A 19,383-nucleotide genomic window follows, 5' to 3' on the forward strand; every position below is an offset into this window, starting at 1 on the left:
AGAGATTACTGCCTATGTTTTCTTTAAGGAGTTTTATGAATTCAGGTCTCCCATTTAGGTTGTCAATCCATTTTAAGTTTATTTTTTTGTATGGTGTAATAAAGTGGTCCAGTTTCATTCTTTTGCATGTAGCTATCTAGTTTTTCCAGCACTGTTTGTAGAAGAGACTGTCTTTTTCCCCCATTGGATAGTCTTGCCTCCTTGGTTATAGATTAATTCACTGTATAAATGCAATTGTATTTCTGGGCTCCCTTATATTACACTGATTTATCTTTGTGTCTATTTTTATGTTAGTACCATTTTTTATTATGATGTATTTGTAGTGTATCTTGAAATCTGGGATTATAGTATCTCCAGGTTGGTTTTTCTTTCTTAAGATTGCTTTGGCTGTTCAGGGTCTTTTGTGGTCCCATACAAATTTTAGGATTATTTGTTCTACTTCTGTGAAAAATGACATTGGCATGTTGATAGAGATTACAGTGAATCTGTAGACTGCTTTGGATAGGATGGTCATTTTAACAGTACTAACTAGTTCTCTCAGTCTGTGGGCGTGGAATATCTTTTCCATTTTTTGTATTGTCTTCACTTCCCTTCATCAGTATTTTATAGTTTTCAGAGTATCTGTATTTCAACCTCTAGGTTGGTTTGTTCCTAGTTATTTTATTCTTCTTTGTGCAATTGTAAATGGGATTGTTTTCTTAATTTCTCTTTCTGCTGCTTTGTTGTTAATGTGTAGAAAGATTTCTGTATATTAATTTTGTATCCTGCAACTTTACTGAATTCATTTATTAATTCTAATAGTTTTTGATGAGTTCTTTAAGGATTGGGCTGTATAGTATCATGTCCTCTGCTAAAATAGTGACAGTTTTACTTCTTCCTTACAGTTTAGATGCCTGTTATTTCTTTTTCTCATCCACTTGCTATGGCTAGGACTTGAATACTGCGTTGAATAAGAATGGCAAGAATGAACATCCTTGTTTTATTTCTGATCTTGGAGGAAAATCTTTCAGTTTTATGACATTATGTATGATATTAATTGTGGATTTATTATATATGGCCTTTATAATGCTGAGGTCTGTTCCCTCTAATCCCACTCTGAGAGATAGAAATCTTAAGCACATGTTAAATTTTGTCAAATTCTTTTTCTGCATCTGCTGAGGTTATCATATGATTTTTGTCCTTTATTTTTTCATGTTAGTGTATCACATTCACTGATTTACAGATATTGAACCATTTTTGCATCCCCAGGAAAAAAATCCCACTTTATCATGTTGAGCGATCCTTTTCGTGTATTGCTGAATGTAGTTTGCTAGTATTTTGTTGAGGACTTTTACATCTGTGTTCACTGGGAACAGTGACCTGTAGTTCTTTGTTTGATTGATGTGTGTGTGTCTGTGTACAGTGTCTTTGGTTTGGGAATCAAGGTAATGCTGGCCTCATAGAATGTGTTTGGAAACTTTCCTATTTCCTTGTTTTTTTGGAATAGTTTGAGGAGAATGGGAATTAACTCTTCTTTATGTTTGGGATTCACAGATAAATTCTCTATCTGGTCCTGGACTTATGTTTGTTGGGAGTTTTTTGATTAATAACTCAGTTTTGTTATTAGTAATGAACCTGTTCAGATATTTATTTTTTCTTTTTCTTTTTTTTTTTAAGATTTTATTTATTTGACAGACAGAGATCACAAGTAGTCAGAGAGGTAGGCAGAGAGAGAGAGGAAGGGAAACAGGCTCCCTGCTGAGCGGAGAGCCCGATGTGGAGCTCGATCTCAGTACCCTGGGATCATGACCTGAGCTGAAGGCAGAGGCTTTAACCCACTGAGCCACTCAGGCGTCCCAGATATTTATTTTTTCTTGATTCAGTTTTGAAAGACTGTACCTTTCTAGGAGTTTAACCATCTCTTCAAGGTTGTCCAGGTCATCGGCATATAATTTTTCACAATATTCTCTTACAATCCTTTGTTCTGTGATGTCAGTTGTTACTTCTCTTTCATTTTTGATTTTTTAAAAATTTGGGTCCTCCCTCTCACTCACTTTTTTTTTCTTGATGAGTCTAAAGGTTTACCCTTTTTTATGTGCCTTTTCAAGGAACCAGCTCTTGGCTTTATTGATCTTTATTTTCTTTTAATTTCTATTTCATTTATTTCCATTCTGATCTTTATTATTTCTTTCCTATTATCTTTGGGCTTTGCTTTTTCTTCCTTTTTTTAGTTCCTTCGGGTATAAAGTTAGATTGATTATTTAAGGGTTTTTTTTTCTTTCTTTCTTTCTGGAAGTTGGCCTGCATCACTATAAATTTCCCTCTTGGAAATGCTTTTGATATGTTTGAAAGATTTTAGATCATTGCAAGATACCAGTTAAATTTGAATTTTAAATAAATAATTTTCTACCCTAAGTATGTCATTACATGGGGTATTCTTGTGCTAAAAATATATTATCTGAAATTTAAATTAAATTGGATGGTTTGTAATTTTATTTGCTAAATCTGGCAACCCTACTTTATGAGCAAGTGAATGAATGAGTGGAAGTAATTTTTTTTTTCCTATATTACAACAAGAAACCATTTTCATTAATTCCTGCAACTTTCAGATTAAAGAGTCAGCTATAGTTGAAAATTTCACAGGTGTGATCTGAAACCCTCAACTGCACATTGAAGGCATGTTTTATATTATCAACCAAGGGATTTATTCACTATGAAGGGATAACTATTAATCCTTAACACACTTTTCAGATTCACTTTTCAGGATTTATTCACTATGAAGGGATAACTGTTAATCCTTGACACACTTTTCAGATATGAGGCATGTGAGTTATGATTTACCAGAGGTAAACAAGAACAAAGAGAATCTTTTGGGGTTAGACATGTTATAAAAATAGTGAAATCATAATAATACGGTCTAATGCTTACTGAGTGATCACTATGTCAGACACTAATCCAGGTGCTTTTGTACATATATTTACTTATTCTTCATTATATTGATCCTGTTAAGTAATTTTATTTTCCCAAGAAAATGGAGAAGTGGGGAATTTAAATTCTTGTTCTACATTAAAAAATGACTAATCAAGTCCCATCTGGTATTTGAACCTAGATGTGGTAACTTTTGAATCTGCTCTTCTAAGAACAAGGTTCTGCTCTTTATGCAAAGGTTTACCAGGGACTTTATAGACACAGTTAATGTATCTTGTGTGATTATATTGCAAAAAATCATTATGGAGAGAAAATTATTTTCCAATTACTTCTAGAAATATTAAAAATATAGCTCAGTGGGTTAAGCCTCTGCCCTCAGCTCAGGTCATGATCTCAGGGTCCTGGGATTGAGCCCCACATTGGGCTCTCTGCTCCAGGGGGAGCCTGCTTCCTCCTTGCTCTCTGCCTCTCTGCCTACTTGTGATCTCTCTCTCTGTGTCAAATAAACAAATAATGTTAAAAAAATTTTTAGAAGATTTTATTTAGTTACTTGAGAAAGAGAAGGAAAGTACATGAATGGGGGGAAGGGCACAGGGACAGAAAGACCCCCTGTTGAATGGGGAGACTGAAATAGGGCTCAATCCCAGGATCCTGAGACAATGACCTGAGTCAAAGTCAGACCCTTAACCGACTGAGCCACCCAGGCACCCTGGAATACAAGGGCTTTTTATTGAGTATTGGATTGCTCTACGTAGAAGGAAAATAATCACCATAGTACTCCATAGTACTCCGTATGTAAAATATGTTACGTGTCTCAAATAAGTGTTACATGAACATCACATTTTGTCTTGTATTTTATTCCATTAAATGAATGTGGGGTACAATTTTCACCTACAGGTAATTATTGTGTTTTGATGCCCACATTATGAACAAGAGGAATTATTTTTGATATTTTAATAATATAGGAAAGAACCATATTCGACATTTTAAACTTTCATGTCTTTTTTTTTTTTCAAAATAAATTTGGATTTTGCGATAGAAAAAAAAATACAGTCTCAAGGAACTGTTAAATATAGGTGTTAGTTATTACATCTGTACATATACTCCTATCCATACCAAATGTTTGATATGTGCACCTACAGTTGCTGGCTTAACATTTGAAGAGGCCCATAATGGCACCCTAACAAGGGTTAAGGGTGTTAAGATGCAGATGTCCCTGCTGGAAAAAATACCTTCCTTAGGATGTCATGTCGATCCTGTAATTGCTGCCAATGAAAGGAGGGCAAAAGGCCGCGCTGTACATGACACGGGAGGACACTGTGTCAAACGATTTTACTGCTCCGCCCACTAAGCTAGTATCCCTGCGGTGTGATCAGACCAGGCCAGCATAAATTAGCTTGAGTCCTGCTCACTGGGGATGCCCGCGGGGCGGGGGTTGAATGGCGGCCCTGGGATGGACAACACCTAAACACGCAGTCAACCCAGGTAAGGCCCCTGAGGAGAATAAGACCTTGCCAGCCTCTCTACCCAGAAATTGCTTGTAAGAGTCAATTTCTATTACTTCATGTAGTTACTTCAGAAAAATATTTATTTTATGATAGGTAATTCAAGTACATAACATAAAACTTAAAAGCTACAAAAGTAATTTTCCCTCCTTTTTCTGTCCTTGAATCACATACTCTCTTCCCTGGATGTAATTACTTTTTGTAACACACCCTAACATAACCAATTTTAATGGATGCTTGTCTGTGTATTTTACATAAATGAAGGTATATACACTTAGGTTCATTCAGGATCTTTTCACTTGAGATATCCTCGAGATCAAGTACATATATATTTTCTCCAGTTTTATTTTATCTTATTTTACTTTATTTTATTTATTATGTTCAGTTAGCCAACATATAACATCATTATTTTTTGATGTAGTGTTTGACAGTTTATTAGTTGCATGTAACACCCAGTGCTCATTAAAACATCTGCCTTCCTTAATACCCATCACCCGTTTACCACATCCCACACCCCTCCCTTCTGTATCCCTCAGTTTGTTTCCCAGAGTTTAGAGCACAGGGAGCCGTAGCAGAAGGGAGGGAAAAATGAATGGTAAGAAATCAGAGAGGCAGTTATTTTAATAGTTTCTTTAAAAAATATCCCCTGTACTGTTGTAGAAAAATTTTATGCCACATTGATGGATATCTAGGTTATTTCCAATGTTGTTATTACAATGTTGTAGTAATATTTAATGTCATTGTTTCCCAAAAGTGTGAGTACTTCTGTGAGATAAATAATCACAAGAAAAAATTTAATCAGTAGTGTTGAATTATTAAACAAAGCTGAATTGTCTACAAAAATGTTACACTAGGTTATATTTCTATCAATAGTGTATTCACAAGGCTGTTGCATTTATCTTATTGTTTTGTGGCCTCTTCTCTTGTTTAAAAGCTATTTCTTACTTGTCTATAAAGTGTTCAAATAATTAGTTCATTTTTTAATTGAGATGTTATCTTTTATATTCTTATTGACTTGTCGAAAATCTTTACATATTAAAGAAATTAGCTCTCAATTATTTAAATATTTAAATGTGTAATATTTTACAACTATTTAAAATCATATTCATAAAGTTGCTGGGCAGGGAAAGCAAGTCTAATATATTAAAATTCTTGGTAAAAATTGATCAATATACTTAATAAATCCAATATCCTGTTTGCTTTTCCTAACCAACACCAATTGTTTTGCTTGTATACAGGAGTTTTGCTTCAGCACTTTTTATTCAAATTTGTCTTGTATAAGCAGAAGCATGAGTTTCCTTTCTTAACTAATTAAGTTGTTTCTTCTGTTTATCTGTGATTCAAAGTTGATCATCAGTTTGGATGAAATTATAGTGTGTTAGATGGGGGCGCCTGAGTGGCTCAGTGGGTTAAAGCCTCTGCCTTCAGCTCAGGTCATGATCCAGGGTCCTGGGATCGAGCCCTGCATTGGGCTCTCTGCTCAGCAGGGAGCCTGCTTCCTCCCCACCCCCCTCTACCTGCCTCTCTGCCTACTTGTGATCTCTATCTGTCAAATAAAATAAATAAAATCTTTAAAAAAAAATAAAAATAACTAAAAAAATAAAAAGCTAGCTCTTTATTCAAATATGCAAAATAGAAAATATTTATGAGCAAGAACCAAAGAAAAAAAGGGAAAAGATCTTTTATAATTGTCTCTCTCTTAAAATTCTAAAAGTAATAATAATAATAATAAATGAACTTTCTTGATATTTCTCTTCCCTGAAGGAGCCCGGTTAAAAATCTCAATTTTAATTTTTAAGTATCAAAATACTATTTTATGAAGACTTACTAAGTTTTCTTGACTTCTGATTGTGAATATATTATTTGAAGTGAACATGTCTAATTTTCATGTGAGCATACATTTTTCATCACAGATTAACATGATCAATATGAAAATCTATGCCATGATATGCCACTGACATACTCAGATAGTAGATCACAATTACAGGCTCATCATGTCCTTTTCTATCTAAAGCAATATCCTTGGACTCAGGATGAATTGTCCCAAGAGCATTGAAAACCATAATAATTGGAACTTTCGGAAAAGTGTTCATGTTGCTAAAACTAATTACAGCAGAGAACAGAATAGTGATCTCAGTAACTGGTTCATATGTGGGTAATGAAACAGAGAATGGGGCACTTCCTCAAGGTCATGTAGTAAGTTGGCAATAGAACAAGAAAAGAGAGACACCCTCCTGACACGGTGCCTTGGATTCTTTACAGGAGAGGACACACTCCCAGCTCGAAGGCACTTTAGGTAAAAGGCCTTTGAAATATGTGCCCACACAACTTACTTAACACTGGTATCAAACAAGCATCAGTTGGGATTTACCAGTCCCTCAATTCTAGCCATCATTCTAGTAGAATTCTGTTTCTGCTCCTTTAAAGATAGGGAGAACAGAAGAATTACTTGTCAGCTCTTTGGAATGCAGAAGACATGCAGAAAAAAGGCCAATGCATTATTTTATTCTTTAAAGTACTTAGAACCTGGAGTACCTGGATGGCTCTGGCCGTTAAGCGTATGCCTTCAGCTCAGGTCATGATCTCAGGGTCCTGGGATCAAGCCCCAAGGTATTGGGCTCCCTGCTTACGGGGAGTCTGCTTCTCCTTCTCCCTTTGCCCCTCCCCCTGCTTGTGTGTGTGCGCGCTCTCTCTTTCTGTTTCTCTCAAATAAATAAGTAAAATCTTGAAAAAAAAAAAGTACTTAAAACCTCTGAGGCACAAATGGAATAGTATGTCTGTTAATACCTTCTCCACAGCGCAAACTTTCTTTGGCCCATAAATTACGAACTTAATATGTATCACTGTCTGAAAAGTAAAACCAGCCACCAGGTTTGTTTTGATCAAATTATTTTATGAAGTATGGTTCAGAGAGGGGGAAGCATGGAATCAGGAGGAAAGTGGGTGTCTGATTTGGGCAAAGGAACAAACATTTACTCTGTTGTGTGACTTCTTTTTAAATTTTAATAGAGGAAAATTTTCCTCCTCCTTTTTTTCCCTCTAAAATTAAAATACCTCTAAATCATTCAGAAACAGACCAGATGGGCCCCTGAGAAAACCATGGCAACATAATATCTAAATCTATGCTTCTAAACAGCTAATAAAATAACAGAGAATAAAGAAGAAAAGCAAACTCTTCCTTCTCTCTCCATGAAATACACTCCGAGAAGACCTTCTCTGTATTTGTAAGACTCTGCCAAAACGTTTACTGTTTGAAGCTAGAGTATAGAGTCAATACTATTTATATTCTAGCAACAGCAACAGCAACAACAACAACAACAAAAACTAGGAGTTTCCTCGGCAGTTCATTCATACCCTAGCTATAATGGAACATACCGAGAACTGTCTTTAATGTCTAGATAGGAGAGCAGAAGCCATCAGTCACATCAACATTCAGAGGAACATATGCATTCAAATATGGAATATGGGAGCAATGTGGAAGGGAGCGCAATGGAGAAGAAATAGCAGTATTAACTCCTTTGCAATTGCTTCCTCTCCCCTTTTCATATAGTTGAACCGTATGAAATTGCCAACAGCCATGCAGAAGGGTCAATTTCATTTGGTTCAGTCTAATAAATATCCATGTTCATTGTCATTGAAGCACGCCATAGAATGCAAAGTTCCAATGTCCCATGAAAGATTCATTATGCCATCAATGCAACAGAAGTCATAGGAAAAAAACAATGTGAAAATGGAATTCTTCCAGATCCGTGACTCTTATTTATGATGACCTTCTGAGGGCATAGATGGAAGAGGATTTGCATCCTCTGAGGAAGTGAATTAATACAGTGGGTGGACATACCCATCGGTGTTGCCAGGAAGAATAAACTTTGGAGTTACTTTATGGATCCCACTTGGGATTGTTCTGCCTAGAGAAATACCCTCTTTGAGGTCATGTCATGAGTCTCTACTCTTTTTTTATTTTTTTAAGATTTTATTTATCTATTTGACAGAGAGAGAGAGATCAGGCAGAGAGGCAGGCAGAGAGAAAGGAGGAAGCAGGCTCTCTGCTGAGCAGGAAGCCTGATGCGGGGCTTGATCCCAGGATGCTGAGACCATGACCTAAGCCGAAGGCAGAGGCTTAACCCACTGAACCACCCAGGTGCTCCATGAGTCCCTACTCTTGAGGAGAAGCAGGGACTGCCTTGCATGGGCAAATCTGAAATGATTTCCTTGATGCTTTATTTCATCATAGCATACAAAGTGTTTCCTTTAATTGAGCTTTCCAACCAATTGTTAAGTTTCTATGTATTAGGATTAAAAAAAAATTCACTTTGTCAATCTCTCCATAAAGATTTTATGTATTTATTCGAAAGAACAAGTGAGTGTAGGACTGTGAGTGGGAGGAGGGGCAGAGGGAGAGAATCTGAGGCAGACTCCCTGGCCAGCCAATATGGAGGCTGATGGTCATGACCCCGAGATCATGACCTCATGGCCTGAGCCTAAATCAAGAGTGGGAAGCTTAACCCACTGAGCCACGCAAGTGCCCTTAATCTCTTCCTAAAAAAATAAATCCTTAGAGTAGCCCCAGGTACTGAAGCATGTGGCCTGGCCCTCCAGTCTTGTTTCTCCCAGCCCCTGCCTTCTTTTCTTCAATCACACAATTCTTGCCTTCTTTGCTTTACAGTAAGATGTTTCTTCTTTGTTTTAAAATATGCTATTTCCTTCCTTGGGGCTCCTGCCTATGTTGCACTTGTCTCCTAGTCTTACTGTTTAACATCCTCAAAAAGGCTGTCTGTCATCTAAATTGCCAAATAAGATCCTCCCTTATCATAGCCCTGACTGTGTGCTGTCTGATCAGTATTACAAATACATGCTTGCATACTGATTTAACGTCTGTCCTCACTACACCGTGGATTCAGGCATACAGGATATGATAGCTCCCAGTAAATATTTCTTAAGATAATTATTGCCTTCTTATGATTATTGTTCATGAAACATGAATACTTAAGAATAATAAAGTGTTTGAAGGATGTTTTGCCAAGGTGTTAACCTTAGTTATCTCCTGGTAGATGCCATCATAGTATTTTTCTATTTTTCTCTCTTTTTGTGTTTAACTACTTTTTTCTATAATCAATATGTAGACCTATTTCTTGGGTGGATTATTATTATTTTTTTTTTACCTTCACAAATGCTACTGAGCGATTATGGAAGTTTGCACAGGTGAACATTTGAACTGGGATGGAGGGTTCTTGGCAGCCTCACTTCCCTGTGCACAGATATGAGGATAACAGCTGAAACTGTTATTTGCCACAAGTGCAGTGCCTGAAAAGGTCATAGGTGAGGGAGCGTTAGACTTCCAACCCTAAATGACAGTGCAGAAATTTTCTTTCCTGGACATTTCCTTTGAAAGCTTTCAGGCGATGAGTTGACTCAACTAGATTTAAATTTGAAAATGTGCAACAAAGTGAGACGTGGATGGGAAGAGGTACTGAGCAGGAGCACAGGGGCCAGTTACAAGCACAAATCAGCATTCCTGGTAGGAATGGTGATAGCCCACCGAGAGCAGTAGCTCTAGGAATGCACCGGAAGGAGAGGGACAAGAGAGAAGGCAGAGACTGAGCCAGTCTGAGCAAACCTATGCAGGCATGGAGAGAGCAAAGAATGAATTGATTCTTTTGAGCCTGGATGAGTGTAAGAATGGTGATGTGATTGGGGCGCCTGGGTGGCTCAGTCTTTAAGCGTCTGCCTTCAGCTCAGGTCATGATCCTGGGGTCCTGGGATCAAGCCCTGCATTGGGCTCCCTGCTCCATGGGAGGCCTGCCTCTCCCTCTCCCACTCCCTCTGCTGTGTTCCCTCTCTTGCTGTGTCTCTCTCTGCCCCCCCAAAAAAAAGAATGGTGATGTCATCAACCCAAAGAGTGATGTCATAGGGTACCCACAGAAAACTGAGGTTTTGCAGTTAAGGGAGAATGAGTTGGGTGTGAGTTGGAGATTACAGTGGAACTTCCAGAGGAAGGTGATATCTCTCTCCAGAGGAGAGAGAGAAAACTTCAAATGAAGTCTTTGGAGTCATTTGTAAAGCTAAGAGTTGATACCATAAGATGAGGTGAGATTTCCCCAATGAAAGAAGTCAGAGCAACAAGCTAGAAGGCTAGAAACAGAATTTGAGAGGAACACCTGTATTTCAGTGCACTAAGGTAAAGGATTCAGGAAAATAAATTGAGAGGGCGATAGCAGAAAGAATTAGGAGACTGATTATTACAGAAACTTAGGGAATGAGTTTCCAGACGGGAAGCGGAAAGGGTCACTGCTTCTGAGATGTCCTAGAAGACCCCAAAATGATGATAGGATATGGCAGGTAAAATTGACTGGTTGTTGACTCTTCGCCAGCCCTGGTTAGAAGACGTGTATTTGGGTGCGGTCCATTGATCCATTTTACAGAGCGCGGGAGGCGCGAATCATGTTGGAATAACTTCACAACCAAATAGGAAGTAGAGTTGGTGTGACTGGCCTGATTCAGCTTTTTGTCTGAGAACACATGCCTGCTCTGGGACCTAACTTCCGAATTGGAAGGCACAGTTGAATTTGCCGCAAATTCTGCCATTCTAGTTCATCACTAATTCAAAGCTTAATTTCAATTTAAGTGGCTGTTGGTTGTTTATCATCCCACTTGTAGTTTGTTTGCCTTTGATTTTTGAGATGGGAAGGGTTTATTCTGTCCAGCGTGAAGCAGACTCCGCTGTAAACTTGCCCTGTTGCACTTGACAGAGAGGGAAGGGCCGGGAGCCGGTGTTGCTGTGAGTGCTCAGGTGTCAGTTTCCATGAAGGCTGGCTCGGAGGAAGGGAGGACTCAGGTGCCCGCGGTCACATTGCTCTAGAGCTGGAAAAGCTTCTCAGGCAGCTCCTTCGCATGAACTATGCCCTACTTTGGCCTCCTACGCTCTGTGTCGTTCTCCTGAGGTCTCGATGTGCTGGAGAGTTCCCTCACAGCCATGAGGCATAAGAAAATTGCTTCAGAGCGACAAGAGCCCGCATGAGCCCTTGCTATGGATTATTCAGACACCGACAGTGACTCCACGTTGGGATACAGCGATGATGAAGATTCCAGTGATGAAGCTCACAGAGTCTCAGAGTCGGTGCCCAGAAAACTGTGTTTGCAAATATTTGGGGTGTTTTTCATGCTGTATGATTTCATGGAAAGGAATTTCTAACTTCTCCATAAAGGCTTAAAGAGAGAGCCCTGCTAATCTGCATAGCTTTGCTTGTAATTACTCACTAATCAACAGCACGTGTCAAGTTAATCGGCCAACAGAAGCTACTTGCCCAGTAGTATGTGTTTGTCCACTGTCAGCTAACACACACAGAGAAATGGCTGAGCAGGAGATCTGATTTTTAGAGACCGTGCGTGTGCTAGACTTGGCCCCTCATGTAGATACAGGTGTGTGTGTGTTTGGTGGATGTTCTTAATTACGGATATTGTACATTATCTTATAATTCTAGTTATGAGATTATCTTGTGGTGTCAGGGAGACTTTCCAAATCTCCTATTTCTTCTACTAGAAATGATCACATAACATGATCTGACAAAAAAGTAAGAATCAAAGAAAGCTGTTTTTATCAGTAACATGATCTCCCTCCTTCCTCTTTTTCTCATTTAAGCTGGTATTACATGAAACCCTTCTAACTGGGCAGATGTTCTATGTGAAACCAATATTGTAGCAGCTGTGTATGCACAGAGGACGGTTTAATAGCCACATGGAGCTATTAGGACCTCTGTATTAGACGAGTAGGTAATGTTTTCTACCTCAATCTACATATTTGCTTGGACCTGCCAAGGAAATAAGCAGATACAGTAAGTCACTGTATTAGCAGCTTCTACGAGTAGCATTCTCTCATTAGAAGCTTCTATACTGTCTCTCCTAAAATCAGGGGTGAGCATATGTCAGTTCTCGATCAGATGGCATTCTGTCTCTCCTGGGAGCAGGCTTTCTCAGTCCACAGGGACAGCACGCCTAGATACCCGACTGACAGGCATTAATGGCACAAAACACCTTAATAACAGAGATACAATGACAGCCTAGTGGCAACATGAGTTTGGCATTGAGTGAACTTGGCATTTAATAATTTCCTATTGTAACATCACTGCAAAGTAACATCGCAGGGCTAGGACAGAGCCACGGATAGGAATTCGAACACTATGAGCATCAAAACAGGTTATTGAGTTAGTTTTGCAGTGTACCACCCATGCACATGTGAAAGCTGTTTTTATTAACAAGTAAATATATATATTTTTATGGTGACAAGCATTATGACTACTTACTGCTCCCAAGTCATTCTGCATTAGAATGCATTTAGAATTATTGTCAGAGTGGAATCTGGTAGCGGAGTGCATAGAGAGTGGACTTCTGTGGACGGACATGGGCTCGGGAGCCCCTCAGCTCTGTGTTCAAATTCCAAAGGCAGCTACTCATAGGCTGTGTTTGACTCTGGGGGCGATGCTTAACCTTTGTCCTCCTGTGTGCAGTTGAGATAAAATATCCACCCTCTGCTGTCTGCGTTAAGCGAGATTTGTGCAAATCACCTAATACAGTTCCTGCCATATACTAGGTACTGAATAAATGGCAGATATTATAATCTAATGGTTAATATGTGGTTTTCCCCATGTTATGCTTCTTTTCTGTTTTGACATACATTACTAGGTACTAAGGCTGACTGTAGGTCATAATTCACAGATTTTCCTTTTTAAAATAAAGTAATTCCAATTTTTCTTCACAGAGTCACTCATATTTTATTTTCCCCCATCTCTATTTTAAAATATTTAGGTGTTTTCTTTCTGTTGCAAGAAAATTGAATTCACTTGAAAAAGGAGATCCAATTTCGGCCAGATAATACAATAAATGTTAAAATGTTGGAAATTTGGGCTGAAATAGTTAAAAAATGAATATGCACAGAGAATATGTTCAGAACAAAGCATTATTTTGTATATATTATATTTTTAAAGACTTTGTGGGCAATTTCTAAATTGTCAAGATGGTCATATATTTTAGGAAAATTCAGATTTAATATGTTTTCTGTAAAGCTGTGATAGGTGCACATTTTGTTTTTTAGACTAGCAGTAATGTGTAGTAACATACTACCGTGAGCAGCCTCCTAAGAAATAAGTCATTCTTGGACACCTGGGTGGCTCTGTTGATGAAGCATCTGCCTTTGACTCAGGTCATGATCTCAGGGTCCTGGGATCCTGGCTTGTGGGGGTCTCCCTGCTCAGAGGGGAGTCTGATTCTCCCTCAGCCTGCAGCTCCCCCCCGATCCCGCACTTTCTCTCTCTCTAAAAAATAAATAAATAAAACATTTTTTTTTTTTAATGAAGGACAGATGGACAGATGGAAGAAAGGAAGGAAAGAAAAGAAAGTCAATCATATGATTTATGAAGGACATAATGGGCATTACCCATGTTTTCTGCCCATTGTTGTGTCCACTGAAATTCCTGCTCAGAAAGTGATCATGGATTGAAAATACATCGTTTGCTCCCTTGGAGCAGAAAGAGTATCTGCACTCTGTTGGGCAGGGGAAATGCTGAGCAGCGTGGCCGCGCAGGAGAGGAAAGAACCAACATGCAGAGAAGAACACGCTGCTTTCCACCCATGGGGCGTTACGATGAACTTAACTCTGTCGCGTTTAATGCCCTCCAGGGAGTACGCGCTCTTACCATTCCCATTTCAAGGCTTTCGCATGGATTATAGCTTGCCTCCTAAATCTCGCGTGTGTCCAAAGCCTGTTCTCTGCTCGTCCTACCCATGGGCTCGAGGCTGTGGTACCTTAGCCATTTTTGGACCACACAGTAGGCACCTCCTGCATGCCTCTGCATTTGGGGTAAGACAGAGAGTAAAACTAGCTATGGAACCTGCCCCCAGATTGTTTAGTGGGAGGGGGATAGAATCGACAACCAAGTGTCCCCACAAATAAGCGTACAGATTACAGACTGCCATAGGTCCATGGGTCGAGAGGTACATCAGGCCATGAGATCAGATGGGTAGAGAACCTGGTCGAGTTAGTTCTAATGAATTGAGGAAGGAAACTACCCCCCACCCCCGCTCCATAGGCTGGGGAGGTGGGGGTGTATTCAGCAGAGAATAGAGGCAGCCAGTTTGGCTTGAAGGCGGGGATTTGAGGGGAGCACTGGCAGAATCCTGTCGGGGCTGAGGAGTTTGGAATAAAAGTTACAGCCTCAGATGTGAACGTAGTATGACATGTGGGTTAAAGATACACACTCAATCACTTCTCTCCTTTAACAGCAATAAGCAGTGAGAAACAAAAGTGGAAAAGGTTGCTTTCATAAGAGAAAGTGATGATGTAAAACACCCAAGATTTCTTAAAAAAAACCACAACAAGGGAAAAAAAAACCCAAACCTAGTGAAAAAGATAAAGAAATTTTACTTATATTCCTAAAACTAGCTGCAAACAAGTGGAAGGTCATGTGATGTGATTGTATGGAAAAGTAATGTAATAAAAACTCCTTCCGAAATCAATGTATAAATGTAACACAAATCTACCAGAATCCTAGTGTGGATTCCCTTGGAAGTGAAAACATGAGTTTAAAATCTCTGTGGAATAGGAATCCTTAACAATTTCATCAAGCTGTTTCTGAAAAATAATTTTAGTAAGGGGGCACTTGCTTACCAGATACCCAATACTAATGGTTCCTGTGAAACAACTATAATTTTATCTCTTTAATTTTTTTTAAAGTTTTTATTTAAGTCATCACTACACCTAACATGGGGCTCAAACTCAGGACTCTGAGAGTAAGAGTTGCAGGGTCTACCCCTGAGCCAGCCAGGTGCCCCACAGCTGTAATTACAACACTGCAGTGTAGCAACAGTGAAAGACATTTCAGCAGAAAAAATACTGGGTTCAGAAATACATGTGAGGACCTAATGTAGTCTGAAAAAATAAAAATTCAGCAGATATGTCTTTATTTTCAAGACTTTAAAAGCGTATTGTTAGAGAACTATGATATTTGGGTTATGATTTTTAGAATGTATTATTAACAGCATATTATTTCTGTGTAATATATTTCCAACTTATATTTATCATTATGTTAACTTTGACATTTTACTTTTCTAGGGAAAAGAGTACATTTTCGTGTATAACTTAATGTTTTCATACAGTGGTACTATGACATTTTTAGTAGCTCAGAATGAAATGTGAATGTTAATTTGCAAAGTCTGTCTTTGACCTCTGGGTAAGATGAGAAATAGAAGAGCACATTTCTAAAGGTTTAAGAAGTTCATAGATATGCCTACAGTGACAAATTGGATATTTCCAAACAGTATGTACACATTTCAATCAGAGCAATTAATATTTGTCAGATAATCTTGAAGAATGGAGAACTGTGGTATTGATGAATAACTGTGTGTTAGAAGTTGCCAGAAGGTTAGCCACATTAAAACAGGGTCTCTGAGGTGATAATTAAAACAGATCCATTGTTCTCAAGGTTAGAATAATAAATTCATACATAAACGGGTTACTCAGTCCTCAGAAATCTACCTTTGGGTCCTTTAAAAACTCTCATTACTCACGTCATTACCATCCGCATCATTATCCAGTTAACTCCTTAATTCCCCAAAGAGCTCAGGGCTATGAAGATAGAAAATTTTGCTTCACTTGCATAAATGAAACTTTCAGATCAAAAATTCTAACTCCTGGATTGTAACTGTAGGATTTGAGGGATTAATGGCAAGAATAAGGTGGTTCCTCGGGACGAAGAAATTCGAGAACATCAACAAAACCTAACCCCAGGGATGGATACATCAGAGGGTCTCCATGATTCACTGTGTCTCCTGAAAGGAATAGCAGTGAACACTTCTCTCTGATTTTCAAAGTTCTTTTACTTCAACGTCTCTCTCTTTCTTATGCAGGGAGGATGTGAGGACAGCAAACGTAATCGCCGCCGAGGCTGTGACCTGCCTTGTCATCGACAGAGAGTGAGTACTCTGCCTCATTCTGCATCATACGTGCTTGGATCCATGATGGACAGAAGGTCTTGGAACTAGACATTGTTTTATGGCGTTATAAACCCTTGTTTGATATTCTTTCATTTTTTTTAATAATTTTTTATTTTTTATAAACATATATTTTTATCCCCAGTGAATCACCAGGTTTACACACTTCACAGCACTCACCAAAGCACATACCCTCCCCAATGTCCATAACCCCACCCCCTTCTCCCAAACCCCCTCCCCCCAGCAACCCTCAGTTTGGTTTGTGAGATTAAGAGTCACTTATGGTTTGTGTCCCTTAAGTGGGTAGGAGAAGAATCAATATTCTTTCATTTTTAAAGTGAGTGTCTACTGGATTCTCACTCCCTGTTATTCTTGGAAGTAGTTGGCTCTGCCGTTCTAGCCTGGGGAGTTTCCACAGAATCTTAACCAGCGGGAGCCCCACCACAGTTATCTCCTTGACATGCACAGGCCATTATGCGATGGCACAGAAATGTCGTCAGGGTTCATGAGACACAAGGAAAGCATGGGTCCCCGTGGCTTTTTTGTTTTATTTATTTATTTATTCATTCATTTATTGGGTTTTTGGTTTTGTTTTGTTTTGTTTTGTTTTACGAGGGAGGATCTTAGGTAAATTTTTAGAGTAATAATTATCACTACTGCTAACATTACTAGTAGTAGTATTATTACGAAATGGATCATTCCTTCAGCATGTTTTAGTTCTCTCCATTCTCCCATCCCCAGACTCTTATAAGGGACACATTTAAGGAAGATACTTTTTGGAGAAAACATCATTTTAGACGTAGGTGTGTATTTAGGTTCATGACAGGTGTGTTCGAGGATGCCCAGCCCTGCCTTCTTTCCGTCTGGCTTTGCTAGTCTCATCGCCTGAATGCTTTATCGATTCAACTACAAATATCTGATGGCTGATGCACCCAGGGCCTGAGTAAAATGTGTGGGTGCGATCTGGAAGCCATCCCCCAGACTCTTCCCCATTGCTGTGTGTGTGGAGGAATGTATCAGAAAAACCAAGTGGCTGACCCATGGACAAGAATAGCAAAGCACCCTTTTGTGCAGTCAGGAGAGCTGGGATAGGCTGTGGGTGTCAGGATGGCCTGACCCAGGGAGCCGGATGCGAGCAGTCCGGAATGATGCGGGTGCATGTGGAGCTCAGCAAGCTCTAGGTGGATTACCCAGACTAAGGGCTCTTTCTTTCAGGAAGCTGGTAGAAGCTGGGGAGGGAAGGAGGGAGGGGGGAGCATGAGGCATTGGAGGGGGGGAGCATGAGAGTGTCCTTGTGATGAGTTCACACACACATCCAAGAAGATGAAGGAAACAAAATACTAAAGGAAATACTTGATGGAAACAGGGCCACAGGAGAGGAGACTGTGGACAAACAAGGGAAGAATTCTAGGAGAACATATGTGTCTTTTCTTTTTCCTTTTTTTTTTTTTTTTTTTTTTTTCTATTTCTAAAAGGAGAGGTAGAAAATTTATAGAGTTGTAGATAAGGAAAGTTAGAGGAACTCAGATGGTCTTGACCTTGCCTCTACAGTGTAAAGCAAGAGGAACACCTGGCTGGCTCAGTCAGTAGAGCATGCAGCTCTTGATCTTGGGGCCCTGAGTTTGAGTCCCATATTGGGTAAAAGATTACTTAGAAGTAAAATCTTTTAAAAAATAATCATACAGGGGCACCTGGGTGGCTCAGTGGTTTGGTCTGCTGCCTTCGGCTTGGGTCATGATCTCAGGGTCCTGGGATCGAGCCCTGCATCGGGCTCCCTGCTCCGCAGGGAGCCTGCTTCCCTCTCTCTCTCTCATTCTGCCTGCCTCTCTGCCTACTTGTGATCTCTGTCTGTCAAATAAATAAATAAAATCTTAAAAAAAATAATAATCATACAATCTAAAGTGAGAAAATCTGGCTAGATTTTCTGAGGCTATGGGTGTGCCAGGTGACTTGGGTGGACAGGTAATCATATCAATTTATATCCCTATAGTCCTTTAATAATTTATGAATTTCCACATGCATGGAATCCCAGCTGGAAGGTAGAGTGAATGTTCAGCAGAATAGGAAATGGAAGCCCCTAGAAGCTGAATAACTTGGTAAGATTTCCTGGCTAAACAATAAGCCCAGATTCATCAGAGAAACAAACTAGATGGGACTTTGTGGGCTGTCTGGTCCTGCTTCTTCAACTGAGTTAAATGAGGTCCTGAGGAATGAAGGAATGCCACATCATATCATATACATACTTTTGCCCTCATCCGATTTTCTTTTTTTTTTCAAACCTAGTCCTGGGTAATGAATGGGCTTTGTCAAATAAAACCCAGTAATTAAATCCTGACTAGACCACGTTTTGAGATTATGGACAGTTACATAAATCCTACATCTCAGTTTGCCCATCTGCAGAATGGGATAATATTGCCTAGAGTTAAGATTGTTTTCAAACAGCTTATCATACTTGAAGGTCCAAGCACATATAGGCTGTACAGTAAGCATTCAGCAGATGTGGTGTCCTCTTCTTGCAGAAGGCAGAGGAGCCCCTCTGATTTAGCAGTTTGCTATCTAATTGGCAGAAACTTATCCTTAGGGATATATACAGAGGGTACCCCTTGAGACAGGAGATGTATAGAGAAAATGGCCTGACTAGCAGCCAGAATGTGCATTTCTGTATCTTAGAAGAGAAGCAGGTCTTCCCACCAAATGTTGAATTCTTGGCTTAAAAAAACAAAGCAAAACAAAACAAAACAAAACCCTACTACCACCACTGCCACCACCAACAAAAAAACACCATAACTAAAGTCTCCTGTCAAGAGCCATCTCCTGGAACCTAACTGATGGCCAATTAGGGGAGCACCAGGGCTTCATCCCATGCAAACAGATGGCAGACGTTAGAACTGTCAACACAAGAGCTGCTTTCTCAGATTTACAAGCGAGGTACCATGTTACATAAGCCAGTAATTATGCTTTATCATTCCAGAGGGAGAGCCAAAGAACA

General features: G+C 39.3%; 1 protein-coding gene across 3 annotated transcripts in view; it reads left to right on the forward strand.

The window, feature by feature from the left end:
* The window catches only part of PRKG1 (protein kinase cGMP-dependent 1), a 1,242,789-nt gene that overhangs the window by 1,083,662 nt on the left and 139,744 nt on the right, over nucleotides 1-19,383 (forward strand). For 2 of the 3 annotated variants that reach the window (XM_032312294.1, XM_032312293.1), the window contains exon 8: nucleotides 16,311-16,376. In XM_032312294.1, the coding sequence (XP_032168185.1) occupies nucleotides 16,311-16,376 (66 nt within the window). Of the gene's footprint in view, nucleotides 1-11,294; nucleotides 11,526-16,310; nucleotides 16,377-19,383 lie in introns of those variants that run through there. The other variant, XM_032312295.1, reaches the window with a different exon arrangement.

Source organism: Mustela erminea, chromosome 14 (assembly GCF_009829155.1).
Source record: "Mustela erminea isolate mMusErm1 chromosome 14, mMusErm1.Pri, whole genome shotgun sequence".
Classification (NCBI taxonomy): domain Eukaryota; kingdom Metazoa; phylum Chordata; class Mammalia; order Carnivora; family Mustelidae; genus Mustela; species Mustela erminea.